At 44.1% G+C, this 17,937-nt stretch overlaps 1 protein-coding gene across 2 annotated transcripts in view; it reads left to right on the top strand.

The window, feature by feature from the left end:
* The window catches only part of KBTBD12 (kelch repeat and BTB domain containing 12), a 32,555-nt gene extending 23,194 nt beyond the window's left edge, over positions 1-9,361 (top strand). The window contains exon 5 of one of the 2 annotated variants that reach the window (XM_061456055.1): positions 9,073-9,361. In XM_061456055.1, coding sequence (XP_061312039.1) covers positions 9,073-9,242 — 170 coding nt within the window. In that variant the 3' untranslated portion in view covers positions 9,243-9,361. The remainder of the gene's footprint in view (positions 1-9,072) is intronic. The other variant, XM_061456056.1, reaches the window with a different exon arrangement.
* Positions 9,362-17,937: the final 8,576 nt, after the last annotated feature.

Raw genomic sequence — 17,937 nt, 5'->3', positions numbered from 1 at the left:
CAAACCCAAACTGTTCCATGATTTCTGCCATAAGGGAACTTGGAAAGAATGGCTTGACTCTGCTCTTCCACAATTACAGCTGCTCAGCAGCTTCAGGATATTCCTGGAACAGCATGTGCTGCTGCTTCATAGCAGATAGGGTTATTTTGGAATGTGCTTGTTTGGTTTTAGTCTTTTGGGTTTCTTGGCATGTCCCTTTGGGTTTTGTGTGGGACGCAGACAAGAGGATATTCCAGTTTTACAAAGCATTGTAATTTAGTTTCAACCAAGAGGAGGTTTTGGAACAAGCCCGAGGCCCAGCTGTAGCCTCTGGGGTTTCTGCCTGCTGAAGGGCTGCTGGAAGAGTTGAAGAATGAGTGCTTCTCAAAAGAAGACAATAAGCCAAAATCACTGCTGCAGTGGGCAGTCTTAGCCAATGGATATAAGGGCCTGGCACCAGCTCCATGTGTGCTATGGATCAGAGTCTCAACTTGCCTTTGCGCTTGTTTAAACCCACCCTTGATCCAGCAGCATGAATGCTGACCTCCTAAGGACATTGTTGCACCTTAATTTTACTTATATGTGCCATGCTCTCTATGCATTTCTGCACAAGTATTGGCCTGAATGGTTTATTAGAGACCAGAGATGCTGCGCACAAACATAAAGCTGAAAAGCAGCTGTCAACTGCTCAAAGGGCCTTCAATTTGGATGAATAGATGAGTACTGCTTGGCTACATACCGAGTCCTATGTGACACTTGAAAGCCTGTGATGGCAGGATTCCCACCCCATATATATTGCCTCTCACAAATCCTTGTCTGCTTAAAGGAGGACAAGTGGTACAGCCCCAACAGCATCCTCAGCAGCAGAGGAAGAGAAGCTGCAGCTACTTAAAGTCTCCATGGGGAAGTCAGCTGAGGGCAGTAATGCAGAGCACAGCCTCTCTAAAGGATGCCTGGGCTCCAAAGTGTGTCCAAGCTTCTTCTGATCTACAAGGAATGCTGCCCAGTGTTGAGCTCTGTTGGTAAACACAGCCTGTAAGACTGCCCCTGCTGAGGATTCCTCAAGTTTAGGAGCTTGCTCAAAGCCTGGCCATGAAAGAGGAAAGGGGATTAGCTCAGCTGAAATTTAGACACTTATCTGGGCTGCCTACACTAAGACCATAGTGACCCCAGGCTCCCTGCAGCACATGGAGAAGCAGAGACACTGCCAGAAGGAGATTCAGGTCCTTGGTGCTTTGTACCTGCTCTGAAAGACCTGAAGGCAATTCGGAGCCCTGAGGACCTCTCTTGTCTCTTAATGCTCTGTGTTTTGATCAGGAAATGCGGGATTCTAACCTGACTTACTGAAGGCAAACACGTAAGGAGCTTGGTGTCTATGGTTAGATGGGAGAACCCACTCTGAGACCTCTGTGTTGTATCACTAGCTGACAAATGTTCTTATGATCACGATAAGTACCCAAAAAAATAACTTCTGTTTGTTTTGAATTTGTTTCCCCAGCAAAATCTGCAGAAGTTCATCTGTTTGCCTGTAGTTTATGAATTGGCTCCTTTTCCATGAAACCATTATGGCAAATAGGAACCATTAATCTGCTTCTCCCTGACAATCAGCTCCAGCTCTTTACTGTTAGAATACAGCGCTGTTTCCTGCTGTAACTATGGGTTTTAAACCAGCCAGTGCAGCCTGACTGTACAATGTTCCCACTGACATGGCCTATTTCCTTTGCCTTTCCATAAGACTAACCCTGCCCCTTGCACAGGCTGACAGCTATTAATTAACACTGCCCAGTGCAGTGCAGAAGCATCCTCATTAGTGTTCCTCCCTGAAGGAGGGGGGAGCAGCTCTTCAGGTATGCAGCATCACACGTGCTTGGAAAACGCCTGCCAGCTCAGGTTCCCTTTCTTTTTGACTGCTTCTGAGTGTTATAAATACCTTTTTTCCTGGTGAAAATAATGCAGGCAAGGCTGTGTGCCTGACTGCTGGGACTGTGTCATCTGCTGTCAGCTTGAGGAGGCACGTGTTGGTTGATTTTGTGTTGTTACTGCACTAAAGTGGATCTTGTAGCCTGTTTCGGGGGGCTGCGGGTTGTACCTTTGTTTAGTTTCTGATCGTAGTTGTTGGTCCAGCTGCCTGTTTCACAGATTTGAATTAATAAATCCAAATACAGAGTTGATTGGGTTTTTTGATGTGATGCATCCTGGCCTGTATCAGTGCTGCTGTGACCAGAAGGACCAGGGCAGTGATTGTCCCCCTGTGCTGGGCACTGCTGAGGCTGCTCCTCAAATCCTGTGTTCAGCTGTGGGCCCCTCACTACAAGAGAGACATTGAGGTGCTGGAGTGGGGCCAGTGAAGGGCAATGGAGCTGGTGCAGGGCCTGGAGCACAAGTGTGATAGGGAATGGCTGAGGGACCTGGGTGGTTCAGTCTCGAGAAGAGAAGGCTCAGGGGGACCTTATTGCTCCCTACAACTGCCTGACAGGAGGATGGAGCCAGGAGGGGACTGGTCTTTGCTCCCACCTCAATGCAAAATAGGAAATGCTTAGCAGGTATGCAGTAGGCAACACATTGCTTAAAGTCTAATGATTTTGTCAGCTAATGGCACTTGATGTAGAGCTGTCTTTCTCTGCACTGGAAATTTTGCCATACCCCTCCAAATGTGGTTTATAGCAGGGAAGATAAATGTACTGCTTCCCTACTGTATGTGTTGAGAAACTCGGTGCTGTGTTTAGCATCATGTGTGGGACCAGGGCTGCTCAACACCATTTCTGTTATTTAGTGCTTTATAACACCAAGCAGAGCTTAACTTTTTATTTAAGGGGTGTTACAGTCAGAGGAAGGGGAAAAGGAAGAAATATCATTGAACTTGGCATCTCCATTTTGTGTTTGCGACTGATAGCCAAGACAGGGGATAGTGACACTGGGTCCTACAAGCTATGCCGTTCTACATCTACAAATGAGATATTTATTTACCCTATATTCGTTTTCTCTTCCTTCTCATTTGCATAAACATCCTCATTTCCATAAACTGCAATCCATACATTGTAATAGAGCGGCACTGCTTGGGGCAGTGCAGAACTGTGTAGTAATTACTGTATTCCAGCTGAGCTAATGAGTTTGTATCTCCACGCCATCCCCTCCTGACAGTGGACTAGCTTAATAGTTATTTATTTTGACTAATCTCCCAGAAAGGCTGCTCCCTCTAGTCTCCTCCATTATGTGATTTAGATGGCGAATCATTCTAATGCTTGTTTTTTATTATAGTGGTTATGGAACATTACTGGAATCAAATTAAATTTAGACATATTAAGGAGTCTGGCACAGTAAATACTGCACTTGTGAAGTTTGGGGGTTGAAGGATTGGAGCAAAACCTGTTTCTCCAGCACCTTCCCATGTTCCCAGCTAAATAAAGCAGAGGAGCAAACCCCGGGCTGCCTATCTGCAGCACTGTTTGTTTGCCTCTGTTAACATTTACCGGGCAGCAATGAATAATTGAAGTTCTCCTGCCCACAATTGTTACCATTTGGATAAATACCCCCATGAAAGGAAGGGTTCAGAGGCCCTGTGTTTAGCTCTGCCGCATCTCTCCAGCCCACAGAATGCTACCTGACCTTTTGCCTAATTCTCCTCCAGTGGGAGAGAGCAGGAGAGACCTTCCTGGGAAGGGCAGCCCATTTACCCTGCTCATTAGCCAGAGCCTTGCTGATGGCAGTAAGTCCAGTGCAGGTCAGGGAATTGATGGGGTCTGAAGCAAGCATCTGCTTCAGCAAGCATCTGCTTGCTTCAGATCCATGTTCAATGTGCTGTGTGACAGCACTGGGTTAGCAATTCAGTCCTGCTGCTTATGAAGGCTTGTGGTTTATAAAGGGTTAATGAGTGATTAATTGATATTTCTATACATGCTAATTAATTGCTGAAGAGGTCAGCAGGTTGTTTAGAAACATGGCTTGTAGCCATGTATGACATCAGAACTGCAAGTCATGCACATAGTCCAAACATGCTTTAAATCCTTTATTAATCATGTATTAACCCATTGCAAGGCATTTAGAAGCAGTATCTCAGGATGGTCTGAGATGGGTCATTCTTACTCTGATCTTCTCAGTTCTTACTTGCATGAACGGTGCGTTGACTCCAAGAGACTGATCCTGCTGCGGTGATCTGTGATCCTGCCGTCACCTGCAGCACAAACAGGGTCAGTGCTTGTCAGATTATGTCTGAATGGGGTCATCCCTATGAACAACAGGCAAAATCAGTCCCAAGAAAAACAGCTGAAGTAACTGAATTAGAGGTTCCTTCCTGTAGACCTCCCATTCTTTTATATATATAATTAATATATTAACTATATAAATATAATTAACAATTAATATATAATTAATATATTAATTTTAATATATATCGATTTGTGAGTGAATGGGTGGATCATGAAACCATGGTCCTGAGCAATGACACAGCAGAACACGAGGACAGAGGTCCTGGCTATGAGAGTCAATCTCTTACCTTACTCCATGCAGGTGCTCTGAAAACAGTAAGCTACCGCAGTTGTAAATCCAAGCCTCAACCTGCCTCCCAGCTTTCACTGTGCCTGGGATACACTGCCTTGACACTTAGCATCGTGAAGGCTGGCCAGCATGTTAAACAGCCAGGGCAGGTTCCCTCTCCTGTGTATTCTCTGCCTGCTCCTGCCTACAGGCACAGATGATGGATGTACTCGCTGTGTGATGCTAGCAGGGCTGGTGGAGCGAGGGGGCAGCTCACACACACAAATGGGACCGAAGGCCATGGACTTGATGAACTTATGCTTTTTCCTACTGCAAATGAGGAGGCAGGACATCTGGTGGTAATGATCTAAATGCGCTTTTAGCTCATCGCAGCACAAATGTGAATTCCCAAGTCACCTAACTCCATATCATGTAATTATGAAAGCAGCTATTAGTGGCAAGACAGATAAGTAGCAGAGGCCAGTCCCATATGCTTAAAATCATTCTCTGGTACAGATAATGGTGTGCAAAACCCAGTACAAACCAGCAACAGCGGCTGAACTGCTTCAAGGCAGCTCTTGGGTGGCCTTTGGGGGACAAGAACTGGGGAAGCCAGTGCAAGAAGCATCTGAATATACAGTGTGGGGACTGCTGAGGAGCTGGAAAACACCTTGTGATGTCCCGGTCCTTTTTTTTCCATGGGAAAAGCAGAACAGGCAGCTAGCAGTTCAACCACCTCAGGTTTCGTGTCTTTTATAAGCTGATTGATGGTGGAAGAAGATAGAGCCAGATTTAACTCCAGTGAACTACAATTCAGCATGCCTGTATTTGAGTTCAGTGCTCTGGACACTAAACAAGCTATAGCAGAGTGGATTTATTTGTATTGGCTTACAAACCTAATAGCTGCATGGTTAATAGTCATGGATGACTTATAGATTTCCTACCTGTTAAGTATGTTGCTTAATTCTTTAGCATCTGCCCCCCTTTAACCCTCCCAACCCCGAATCTAATAATTGTATCTGAATGTTTGGTTCCAAATAAAAGAGAGAAAGCACAGTCAAAAAAAGCCCAAAAGTGATAATAAATGTTCACGTGGGAAGTTGTTCCTCCACCCTCCAAACCACAACTGGAATGCAGTTAAAATATAAAGCCAAAAAAGCAGACCAAGTATTTGTTGCCTGCAGTCGTAGTGGGGTCTTTCCAAGAATGGTTCACACTGATTTATGGTCAATCCTGATTCAAATGGCAGGAGAAAACTTGCAGCATGGAATGAAGTCTGGCCATATTTGGGGAGTGAATCATAAACCCTTTAGGGAAAGCAGGGTTGTGTGTATGTGCAGGCAGTCACTCAGTGCAAATCCAGCATTTTGCTGCGGGTTTTCTGCACATTCAAGGAAGAATTTCATACAAAAAAAAAAAACCTGTGGGAAAATGTTTTGTTTAGAGAGAATATATATGATAGAATATATTTTGGAATATAATAGAGAATTTACAGATTAGGCTCATTTTGCCTTCAGCCCGCTATATACTTGCGTATATAAAATACAATCTTAGCATTTATAAATTAAACACTTTCAGGTATAACTCCAGTTCTTTCACTGGGAAAAGATGGTTTGTAGGCTCGGTGTTAGCCTTCAGTCTGCACTTGTACATAGAAGAGGCATAACTCTGCCAAAAGAGATCTGGCTTTCTTTTAACATACCACAATTTCCCATGGGGATAAACTTGGGCTGGAATTCACGTTCCCTACACTGCTCTAGCCTTATCCTTGCCTGAAGAAGAGTAAACCAGATTATTAGAAACACTGTTGTATTGCTTGAAAACGTTCTGTCTTAGGGTTAGGTTTGTACTGCCTGAGTTATTCTAACATAAAGTGGTTTAATGCCCTTGCAGGAAAACATAGTGTGAAGGCTCCTTAAAAATCCTCATGATCAAACAAGGAGGTGCACAAAAATGCTGCCTTGATTTGTAGGGGAAAATGAAAGCCTTTGGAAAGGAGGGAAATGCTTTCCTTAGCTGAGGTGGCTGTCTGGCAAGTGATGCAGAATAATGCCATGCATGACGGGGTTCTGAGGGCTGGCTTTTTAAGCAGGTAATCTGTGTAATTCTTGTTGTAGATGTGACGTTATTCTCCTGTACAAAACTGGCTGCTAAGATATTGCCTTAGAAAAAAAAAATAAAGGCGATTGAATAGATTGAACCAATGAGCCAGAATATGGAATTCTTTGTGTCTTCCACCTGAAAACTGTTTATTGGGGTGAAAGCCCAAATCCAGTGTTACAGCCTGGAATCAAAGATGGTGTTCCCTTTGAAAATATTACCCGTTCTATTGTCCTAACCAAGAAAGGGACTAGGAAAAAGGCTTCAGGATTGAGGTCCTTTGACTCATTTCTCTTTAAAAAAGAAAGGGGGATGTAATTGGGATCTGTTTTTTTTCCTGGAGGATGCCTATTTTGAGCAGTGCTTTTCCTCACATGAACTTTCTCATCCAAAGGGTGCTGCCTCCTTTCATGTTCAACAAGATAAGACGAGAGAAATGATTGCTTCTCTTATTCCAGCAACATCCTCCCATTATCTCCCAAGGGTTAGGCACTAACTAGGGTTAGTTTCCATGTGCTCGGAAGCAGAATTTGTAGCATGGAACAAACCCAGTTTCAACATCCCACAGAAAGGGGAAACAAGGGACATGAAAGGTTGGGAGTCACTAAGGTCAGGAAAAAACACAGCAAGGCTTTAAGGAAGGGTTGTTGAACCTGCCTTTTAATGTTTTAATTATGATTTCTTCCTTGTCAAGTGTTGCAGTCACCCACAGAAGGTCTCGGTTCCAGCTCTGGATGTTTTTTTTTCCCCTCTGATTGTCTTGTTTTTGTCATCATCCATGCCAAAGAAAATCCAGGCGTCAAAATTCATTGCGCAAAGGGGATGATCTGATAACCAATACACGACTGGAGCCTCCCATGTCACAGCTTAGGTCTGTTTGTGCCTCTGTGTTTGCCTCTTTGGAGAAACCTGTTCGCTCGCAGGATCAAACAGAAATCAGCTCTTTGCTGGCACTGGCACATGGTATTTGTCTGCAGCTTCAGTCAGACCTCCTCTCCTCACATGGAACTGCACTATTAGTATTGTGCTGTCTCCCCTCTTGGGTGGGTGCAGCCTTCCCATGTTTTATTATTACTATTATTCTTATCCTTTATAAGCAAGCCATCATGACCGTTGTTTTACACTCTATGAACAGCAGAAAGAAATGGGACAAGGACTGTTTAGATCAAGGTAAATCCTGAAATCATGGGACCTAAACCACAACAGCACTACCTTAGGGGTACTAAACCCTCAGGCTGTCCTCTGGAGGAGTGTGTGCTCTGTGGTTCCAGCATCAGAAGCGGTGTATGCTGCTGGGTGCTCTGTATTTCATTCTTTTCCTCCTCTTCAGTCCTTTGCCGTTTGTTCCACAGGACAGTGTCCAAAGGAGATACAGTCCACAGATATGAAAGATAGGATTGGTGGTTGTTTTGGTTTTTAAAGAAGCTTTCTAGAAGGGATAGTTGAATGGGAACCGGTGAAGTTCAGCCTATCACCACTCTTGTGATATCCCTGGATTCATAAATCAGTGCTGAGTATTCAATGTTTCTTGCTCTGATGGTTCTTATCCTGGTACCTGTGATGTGTCAGGGCTTTGGAAGTCTCAGAGACCTGTCTTTTAATACAATCTGTCCAGAAATTCATCAGAAGGAAGCTGACAGCAAAGCATGTGTGTGTCCTTAGCTCAAAGTAAGAAAAGCTTAGACTAAGCTTACTTGATGTGAGAAAGCAGCTTCAAGATTAAAAGGGAGCAGAAACGAAAAGCACTCTTAGACACCTTTTATTTTTAGGAGAGAACTTGGCTTTGAGTAACAAGTGTTGGAGAGTTCAGGACTTTTGTTAGCAAAGAAAGATTTTGTGTTTGTGTGAGTTTAATATAGCACTGCTGCTTGACAGCTATGGCTCTGCTGCATGGTGAGTCTTTTTTTGTTAGTCTCAGTAAAATGACGCTTGTCTTGAGCTTGGCTGTGATTTAAGGGTGTTCTTTTAACCTGACTGTTCATGACAAATTCCTCAGCACTTCAGCTAAAGGGCATTTGAAGCCCTGGAGGTTTCTTTCTGTCTTTATTTCTTCCCAAATCACAGGATGTCCAGACTTCGCACACAAGCCATAGTATTGGAGTGCTTCCAGCAGCCTGAGAGCTGTGTTTTACTTGGGGAAAACAAAAGACAACATGCTGCACATAGGCATACTCATTAACAATAGGCAATACTCTGCCTTTAGAATATGAGCTTTTGACAACTGGTTGCACAATGAAATGCCACCTGCATACTCGTACCAGGATGGAGCACTTGATGCTTTTGTCCCTGCAGCTGCACCTGAAGCCGGAGTATGAGGACCGAACGCACTGTGCAGATCTCCATCTGCACTGTTTCATTCACGTTTACATCTCACATGTCCTTTGAACGGTGTAGCTGCTCCTACCACAGAAACTCCCTTTTCATTGCCACCTTGCAGAGCAGTCATCGTAACTGCGCAAACCTCTTTGGTCCACCTTGACTTGGGTCCTGATTTCTGCCGTTGTTGCTTCTGTTTTTCAGCTCGTCATGAAGTTATCACCAAAGAGATCCTCGAGCTGGATCCCTGGGAGAACCAGTGGAATGTGGTGGCCGTCAATGCCCTCATGCACGACAGCTATGACGTTTGCCTGGTGGCGCGGCTGAACCCACGGGATCTTATTCCTCCTCCCCCAGATTTAGTGGACCAGTAAAGCTCAGTGACCCCAGGTTCTGCAGACACTGAAGGATTTGGAGAGGCAAGCACTGCGTTGGCTGTGGGTGACAGCCAAGTCCCTCAGAGAGGAACTGGTAACACACTTACGGACCCAGTTGCCTTTGAGCTGATGATGCCCAATTTGCTAGTTCTGGTACTCTGGACAAGTTGTAACAAGCATGAACTTGAGTGGTACGAATCAGTGACCGGTTCCTAAGGTCTTAACCACTCAGGTTGCTAAACACCGTTGTGGGCGTAAGATCAAGGGGCAAACTCTGCTTTTAAATGTCTTTAAGCATAATCAGTAGAAAGCTCTTCCAATTGATCGTCCAATATTGGAAACTCTGTTGAACTCTTCTTGTTACTGCAAGGGAAAGAGAATCTTGTTCTATTTTCTCCATGGAGCTCTCAACACAGCTGGAAGCAACGCTCTGGAGTTAAGTGTTTCCTTGTGAAACCACGGTTCGACTATTTTGCTTCTTTCGCTTTTCTTTTAAGGAAGAATATTTTAAAAGCTTGGTTTTGTCTTTGGTCTCTGCTCTGTGGCCTGTTCCTGACAACTCAAATCCTCTTGCAGCTTAGAGACTGAGTGAATTTACTGGATTCCGCTCTCTGAAAGACAGGCTACTTGGAATAGCCCAGTGGGAAAAGGGGGGCTTTTCTAGGCTTCCATCAGTCATATTTGACCAGATACATGGAACACAGACTCCTCTATTAAATGTTTATTCCAGTAGTGTGCTGGCTGTTTCTTTCCCACTTCATAGGTTTGCTTTTTAGACTGATCTTTAATGAGCTGGATGGAAGGAAAGGATGTATCCTGGAATGTCTGTCTTGATAACAGAGGAGAGTGATTGCATACGGTTTATCCACTGGCCTTGCTTGAGCTGTGGTGAGCAGCAATAGGTTTTCATGCATCGAGCATAGCTGTTCCTGCTGCCCACAGGTTTTAATGGTTAGCAGGGAATCTGCTATGTCTGCCTCCGTTCCTGCCCAAGTCCAAACATGTAGCACTATATGTCAAGCAGGGAATTGTTTTCTTCTGGGTTATATATCCAGAACAGGGGCATTAACTCCATAGTTTTGTGGGGCCCCAATGTAGTTTGTGGGTTACCCTTGGGGTGACTACAATTTCTAAAGCAATACTTGGAAATGAAAGCTTGCCTGAGGAAGAAGCAGAGAGCATGCTTATTGAGAGGGATAGAGCTTAGCCAAAATCCTCCTGAGAGTATATGAATACTGTATGTCTGACATGTCCATGGGTAGTCTCACATTGCTGGGAAACTCCTTAAGAGTCTTAATTTCCTCTATTACAAATCCTGATGCTAAAGAAAAACATTAGGGAATAGGCATTCTCCAAGCTTTTGAGTTCCACTGAAACAACAGTTCAGCCCCATTCTGTGTGAGCAGTAGTTAGCTGAGCGTTTAATCAAGGCAGTCTTTATTATCCATGATTCTAGTATGCAAACAGCACCCACTAGTTAACTGAATGGGGGGAATATTAAGCAAGCCTTCAGTCGATATGCTGAAGTGCATCACTAGTTGCCAAATATGAAGGAAGATGTTGGAGAGGTAGACGGCCATGCGGCACATGGGAGTAAAGCAAGAAATGAAATGCTTGCTTTTATATATTTCATCATTAAAAAAGCTAATTGAAGCTTTTCATTTTATCCCCAGCTAATGTCTTATTTCAAAGTTGTCCACGTATGACTGATTTTCATAAGGATCCCTGTAGAGCTCTCATCTCTGTTTTCATGCACGTGGTGTTAGGAAGTGCCCACATATGTCAAGCCTCAGGTGTCTGACTACCAGCCCTCAGGTATCACTGCTGTGATTGCCTGTGGCTCAGTCCCTGCCCATGCCAGGCACACACACACACATACAACTTATGGGGCAGTCTCTGTATCATCTTCCAGCTCTATTATGCCACTCAGCCTTGATTCACCACCAGAAAATTGCCTTGGTGCACACAGAGCTGTCACTCCAGCACTCCTAAATGTGTTCCAGGTAAGAGGCTTAGGAGGAATCAAAACTGAGAGGCTGGCAATGGGGATGAGAGGAGCTCCCAGGATGCCATAGCACCCAGTAGAGGCAATGTGGGATGGGATGATCCTCCCCATCTCTTCTTGAAATGTGTGATAAGATGCTCTATTTCCTGAAAAGCAAATGCCGGAATAGTTATTTTTACTATATATTAAAATATATTCAAGAAGATCTATATTGTTTTTCTGCTGATCTGGATGACAACGACATTCTTTTAATAAGCTGTTTATAGAGCGATTGCTGTCTTAGCTGCAGTGATGGTCTGTTCCCAGGCTGCCCTCCTCATGGATTATGTAGCTCCTGTGAAGATGGGTTTCATGAATCACAATGCTTTGAATCACCAGGGCAGGACTGCAGTTACTCCTCTGCAAATTTCTGTGGCTCTCCCTCCAGCTTCTGAGTGGACTCCAGCTTCAGCTTCAAAGCAAAGCTATTTCACCCCCAGTTGTGCTCAGCTGGAATCAGTCCGTTTGCAATTTCCCATCATTTGATGTGTTGAGGTTGAAAGCAAAGGAAATACTGGAAAATGGGTAAAATATACATGGAATGTACATGGAAGCACACTTCCTTTCTTGGCGAATGCCTCCTCTGTATTCACTGCCCTGCCTGGGTGTCTGATGGAATGATTTACTAATGACCTTTGATTGCAGCCACAGCGAAGGCCAGGCCAGAGAGGAGAGAAGCAGCATGGAGCAGAGCTGTGGCTCCAGACAGCCTGGCCTGCCCCAGCAAGGAAACAACCTTCAAATGAGATGCATGTGAGTATTCCAGGATGTGTGCTCTGTGTGTTCTATATGCATGTGTATAGCATCATTTTTAGAAGTTCTTCACTGACAGCAATAAAAGGGTTTCTTTAACACATACCTGGTAACTCTGTCTTCTGCATAACTCATTGAAGTACTTCAAAACGTGATGGTCTTTAAATATATGGAACTATTCCAAGCCTCAAGTCAAAAAGAACCTTAAATTCCTTGCTGTGCTAAGGAAGAACTGGGGAAATATTCTAGTTCTCACCTATGTCTCCTTCCTCCTCCAACTTTCTGCTAGCTGCAGTGACTCCCTTAGAAGCTCAAAGTCCTCTTGGAAGCTTTGTGCAAGCCTTTCTGTTTCTCTTCCCCTAACCCTATTTCTGACCTGCCCTTAAACTTCTTTTTCTCTTCATTTCCCCAGCAGATGGGAGCAGCAACTCTGTCCTCACCAGGCTCCAGACTTCAGAAACCTATGGCACCAGCAACAAATCAGCTTCGAAGGACAGACCATACCAGCTCCCTGGATCTGAGGGCATCTTTGAGCAGGTTCTACCCTCAGCCCAAGTTCTGTGGTTGTCTCCTTGCAAACAAAACCTTCCTGGTCCTCTGGCTACAATAGGCATCGGAAGGCAGGTGGGCTGCATTCTGCTTGGTCCTGCTGCTGTCTTGCTGTGCGATGCTGGTGAGTTTGGCATGAAATGCCTCACATACTGTGTGTGCCACAGCCGTAAGGATTGCAGCGCAAGCCATCAGCATTATCTCTAATTCCTGAACACCAGTTGCTACGAAAGCTGTCTGAAGCACAGAGGAAGGCATCTTCGTTATTGCATTATAACTCACGTCTTGAAGCTGGATTTTCTCCTGCAGTCAGGCCAGAACCTGCTCTCTAATTTGTCAGGTTTTAGGTTTGGTAATCTTTATCCACTTCGGCCTTTTCTAGTCATTCTTTATACGAGTGCAAGTGACTCCACAGGCTTGTCTAGAGATGCATCATCCCAACTGGCCTCCCAAGGCTGCTGCCTTTTCATTACCAAGGTTGAAGTACAGCTCCTAAAGTGCCAGTCAGCTGCGCTGCTTTATTTCTCTCATTCAGCAACTTCATAGTAGAGGAAATATATTTTATCCATACATGCAGTAATGTGAGAGGAAACCACTTCCCACATACACAAATTCCTGACTCATTCCTTTCAAATGTGGCTGAAACAACTGCTGAATCCAACATAAAAAGCAATGATACTCATTCAATAGGCTTTTCCAGCTTTCCAGTAGGAGGAGGAGGATCACAGAGAGATGTCTTGTAGCAAGAATACAGATTGGATTGGAATCACCGGGCAATGGGGATTATTTCCAGTTCCATTACTCTGATTGTTAGCCTTGGGCATCTGATCTCTGCACCTAGGTTTACCCATGTAAAATAGTCATAATAATCCATCTTGCTCATGTTGTTGGTCGGACCCTGCTGTGGTTTTAGAGGGGGTGGCTCACAGATGCCTGCAGCGTCATGTTGAGTATTATAAAGTATTATAGAGTGGAAAAATAGTAACATCGCACTGCTGTCACCCCCCTGATTTTTGGTAACATGGTTGTCCAGAAACTGAGCCTTCCAGAAACTGGGAGAGGTTGGATGTTTGCACCTAGTAAGGTTAGTTTGTTTGCTCCCTCATAGAAAAGCAACAGCAGGTATCTAATTGTGTAATAGGTTCAGCAGCGGCAGCAGAAGCGCTGGGCTATTGCATGTGCCTTCCTAGCTCGTCACACCTCTACGCAGGCAGAATTAATCTCAGTAAATTGAGAGGTCACTGATTGAGGCTGAATTTGAGCAGCAGTAATTAGGAGAATGAGTGAACTGTGTATTTCTCAGAGCAGATTTGATTTAATACATTACGCTGCTTGGACGGCTGCAGTTGTGGCGAAGGGAAAGAAGAGAAGGTGCTTTACAGAAGTGTAGTAGGTTTACTGGGTAACTGAGAGCTAAATTTAGATGATCTATCACAGCTTTGACGGGGAAGCTTCAACCCCCGGGGATTGCCGTCACGACTCTGTAGGCATTCAACCAGCCACTAAAGCACTGTTGCATCCAAGCCATCCCCTACAGAATATGCATAAGTGGGTTTTAGGATCTTGTTCAAGTGTAAACAATGTGGCATCTACTCGCTGAGTTATTGAACTGATCCTAGGGATTATGTTCCCTTCCCCACCAGCGTGCATGAGTAAATAATCTGAGTTGAACTGACAAGCAATGTATCGTACTTCCTGACAGGTAATTTATAATGCATAAGGCCTGAGATTCCAAAACCCATTGGTAGGGCAAGATTTGCAGGGTAGAGAATGTTTGTTACTAAGCTGTGAGTGTGCTGGCATCTCCCTGCAGTTAAAAAACCCCAACGAAACAACAAAGTGAATGCATATGGAGCAGCCACAGCTTCTCTGGGCAACCTGTGCCAGCTCCTCAGCACCCTCACAGCAAAGAATTTCCTTCTATCTAATAAGGTGTGTGCTGATAGCAAAGCTACGGCCATGCTGCAGCTGTGAGATGTGATTTTAAGCTGAATGGATGTACCCAAGCCGGATCTCATGATTAGCAGAGAAGATTCAATAGTCCAGGTGGCAGCTGCCCTAAGCAATTCAGTGTGAGCTCTGCCTGGCTTGGACAGCCCATGCTGAAGCCCAAGCTGTTGCATGCTCACTGCTCTCATTAATGATCAGTCTCCACTAAAGCTAAGCAAGGTATTCACTCACGTTGCAGGCAGAACTCCTAAATGAGTATGAAAAGGATTAAACCTGTAGTTCAGCTGCAGAACTTGACAAAGTCTTTTGCAGCCAGGCCATGTCATGGTCCATGCTGCCATGAAGCTCAGAACTCCCTGTACTGGCACAGCACAAAGAGAGGCAGGAAAAAGCACCCGCTGACAGGTGTGTGATGCCAGCACTGCCACTTGGAAACGTACTCATCCAACTGGGGGTTAATGCTTCAGCAGTCACCTCAGCTCTGAAGCTACCTGCTGCAAAGCCTGCTCTTTGGAGTGCTCCAAGGGGACAACTATCAAAGATTATGCAAAGATTGGTAATTGCTGCAAAGCCCTGTCGTGAGTCATGCTTTAAGAGCTTACTGCTTGATGGCTTCTCGTGCTCTTATATAAAATGCCAAATGGCATATGAGCAGAACCATGGGGTAGGAAGCTCACCCTTTCCTGTATTCATAGCTGATAAAACCTTCCCAAAGGCTTTTGTTTGGTACTTTTCAAACTGGATTAAGGATCCACCCCTGCTCAGCGCTGCAGCACGGAGCAGTCATCTGATGCACAGCATAACAGTTACCTTGCCAGGAAATTTGCTGTCCTAATGCTGCTGTCCTAAGCAGCTCAATCTTGAACCCGATTTCTTTGTTTCTGATCTGGGGCAAGCTGCTGTAACAGAAATGTTCACTAAGGACCTCTAAGCCGCTTGGCATGGCTCGCAAACCCCTGTTAACTGTTTTCTTGCTCTTCCCACTTGGCCAGGGTCCTGCTCGCTTGCATTTTAAGGAGGACTTTAGTTTGTTTGTACTCCAGTGATGTTGCACAGATCAGCTTGTAGTTACTGATTTATTTTCCTAGCTGAGCTAGGCAAATATTATAAAGACTTACATGGGTTACCTTTACGAGGAAAGTAAATCTTTATGAGCAAAAACACAAAGAGAAGTAGCAGCTCGGTTCTCTTGGACCCATCTGTGCACTGTGTATTTAATCCTATTTCTGTTGTTATTGGATTTACTGGATACATTTTATACCGTGCAGAAGGAGATCCACAGGGATGTGATCTACTCGGAGGATGTGTCCCAGCAGGATTTTAGTCCAATGACTGTAATAGGACCAGGATCAACCCAAGCCTGCCACGCTGTTGGCATTTACAAAAGCATTCTCTGAGATCAAGAGATAAATAGTAATCAAAATCTGGTTAAAAAGAAGTGCTATGCCATGAGAAATTTGTACCGAGTTTGGATTTAAACTGTAATTTGTAGAAGGAAAGTTATTGGGAAAACACTGTGTTTGCCCAAGCTGAATACAGACCTGGAATTATGCAGCTCCTGAAAGCCACTGGGAAATACAGATGAATCAGTTCTAGAGAAGGAGCTGACTACTGGGAATAACAGTATAGAAATCACAACACAAAACCTCCACAAAGATCACGTGCTCTATTGAAACTGCAGCAGCTTTTTGAGGAGCATTTGTTAAAAGTTCTGCACCGACTTTCACATCACTAAAACAGTTGAGACAAAAGTGGAGTCAAGGAGCAGTGGAAATAGAGCTGCCAGGGACCTGCCCCCAGTCAGATACAGGAGTGCTGGTCACTGGGTTAACAGCACACTGAAACCCTTTTGTAGTCCTGGAAAAGAAAATCCATTAGTAAAACCTACAGAGACATCTAGCTCTGTTTCCTGACATCTGCAGTTGTCTGTGTCCTGGGTTCGGCCACATAGCGGTCTGTGATGGAGATAAGTGAGCAGGATAAAACATTACAATAACCTTTAAAAATGGGAGCCTTGGAAACGCAACACTGCTCTTACGTGCAAAGTGTTTCTCATGCAAGTGTCCCTGGGAGATGTTTTATGATGAAGTCTGAATGAAATACGATAAAAATCAAATCAAAGCTCATTCACTGGACACCAAACAGAGCAGCTCTGGTTTCAGCTTTGGTTTCAAAGCCAGGAGCAGAATTTTCTTGCTGAATTTCTGCTGCTCAGAATTCCAAAAAAAAAAAAAAAAAAGGGAAAAAGATAATTTCTAAAAAGTTTGTAAAATGGAGAAGCTGATGGTGTCAAGTGATCAAAAGGGAAAGACTCGAAGAATTATTCAGCAAGCTGCAAATATCCACAAAATAAACAGAATTCAGTTCTATTCCGGGATCAAAAGCCTAATTTTACATGTACAGCATTTTCTTTTCGAGGATGCAAATCATAATTACTGCATGCAGAAATATTAATGTATTACATGCTTCATTTGCATGAAAAAGTTATGCCAGTGCAAGCAGAGCTCAGCCCCTGCTTTGTGTGCAGCACAGCAGCACCCATGCAGGTAGGGATGAAGAGGGCAGCTCTGGGTCAGGGTGTGCAGGAGGTTATCCAGATTCAATGCCCAAACACTGATTTGAGATGCAGAAATCTAATGTTGTTAATGTTTTGGCTACTGCCAGAACATTCCAGCTGGGCTAAAGGGATCCAGCATCATTTAAGATTTGATGACTTGAAAACCAGACAGCCTCCTCTTACTGGTACTTTTCCATCCCCAAGTATACGTCCAATGTGGTTTTAGCATGAAGGGTATTTCTGCTCATGACTCATAAAACTCTAGATTAAGTTAATGCTCTGTGCCAAAAGCTGTCTCCGAAGGTGTAAAGGCTCTCCTAGAAGGTTAATAGCAATGATTTCTAATCCTGGCCAACTTCCACATGGTGACTGTTAGGATCAAGCTGGCAGTGATTTTCATATAAATGAGTCCATTATCAGAACTCTATCTGTTCACCAGGCTGTAAGCACTTAGGGGAAACTGGCATCAATACTTCCAAGACAAGCACTTTTCTCCTTAATGTTCCAAATAGTGTTGTTTGGTTGGGGTTTTTCCTCTAAACAGTAGTTCAGGTCGATAGTCTGATGATCAAAAACCAGATTATATAAGTGAAAGCTAATTCTTAACCCCTAGAAATATGAATGTCTTTGGGTTAGTTAGCTCTGGTATAATTTTATAGAGAATCCAGTTATGTAAGTCACAGTGAAACAAGTAGGGCATGAAACCCAACCAATCTAAAACCATGTTTTTGACATTAAAAATGTGTTGAAGACTTCAAAAACCTTTTAAAAAGGCAGGAAGAGAACTTGTGGGAAGCTTTTAAATGTTAAACAGGGACTTCAACTTCATATTGGCTGTG

This window comes from Pezoporus flaviventris, unplaced genomic scaffold (assembly GCF_033815535.1).
Source record: "Pezoporus flaviventris isolate CSIRO_AGI_PZ_B2104156 unplaced genomic scaffold, CSIRO_AGI_Pfla_v1 ptg000021l, whole genome shotgun sequence".
In the NCBI taxonomy this organism is placed as follows: Eukaryota; Metazoa; Chordata; class Aves; order Psittaciformes; family Psittacidae; genus Pezoporus; species Pezoporus flaviventris.
This window is presented reverse-complemented; position numbering and strand designations above follow the sequence as displayed.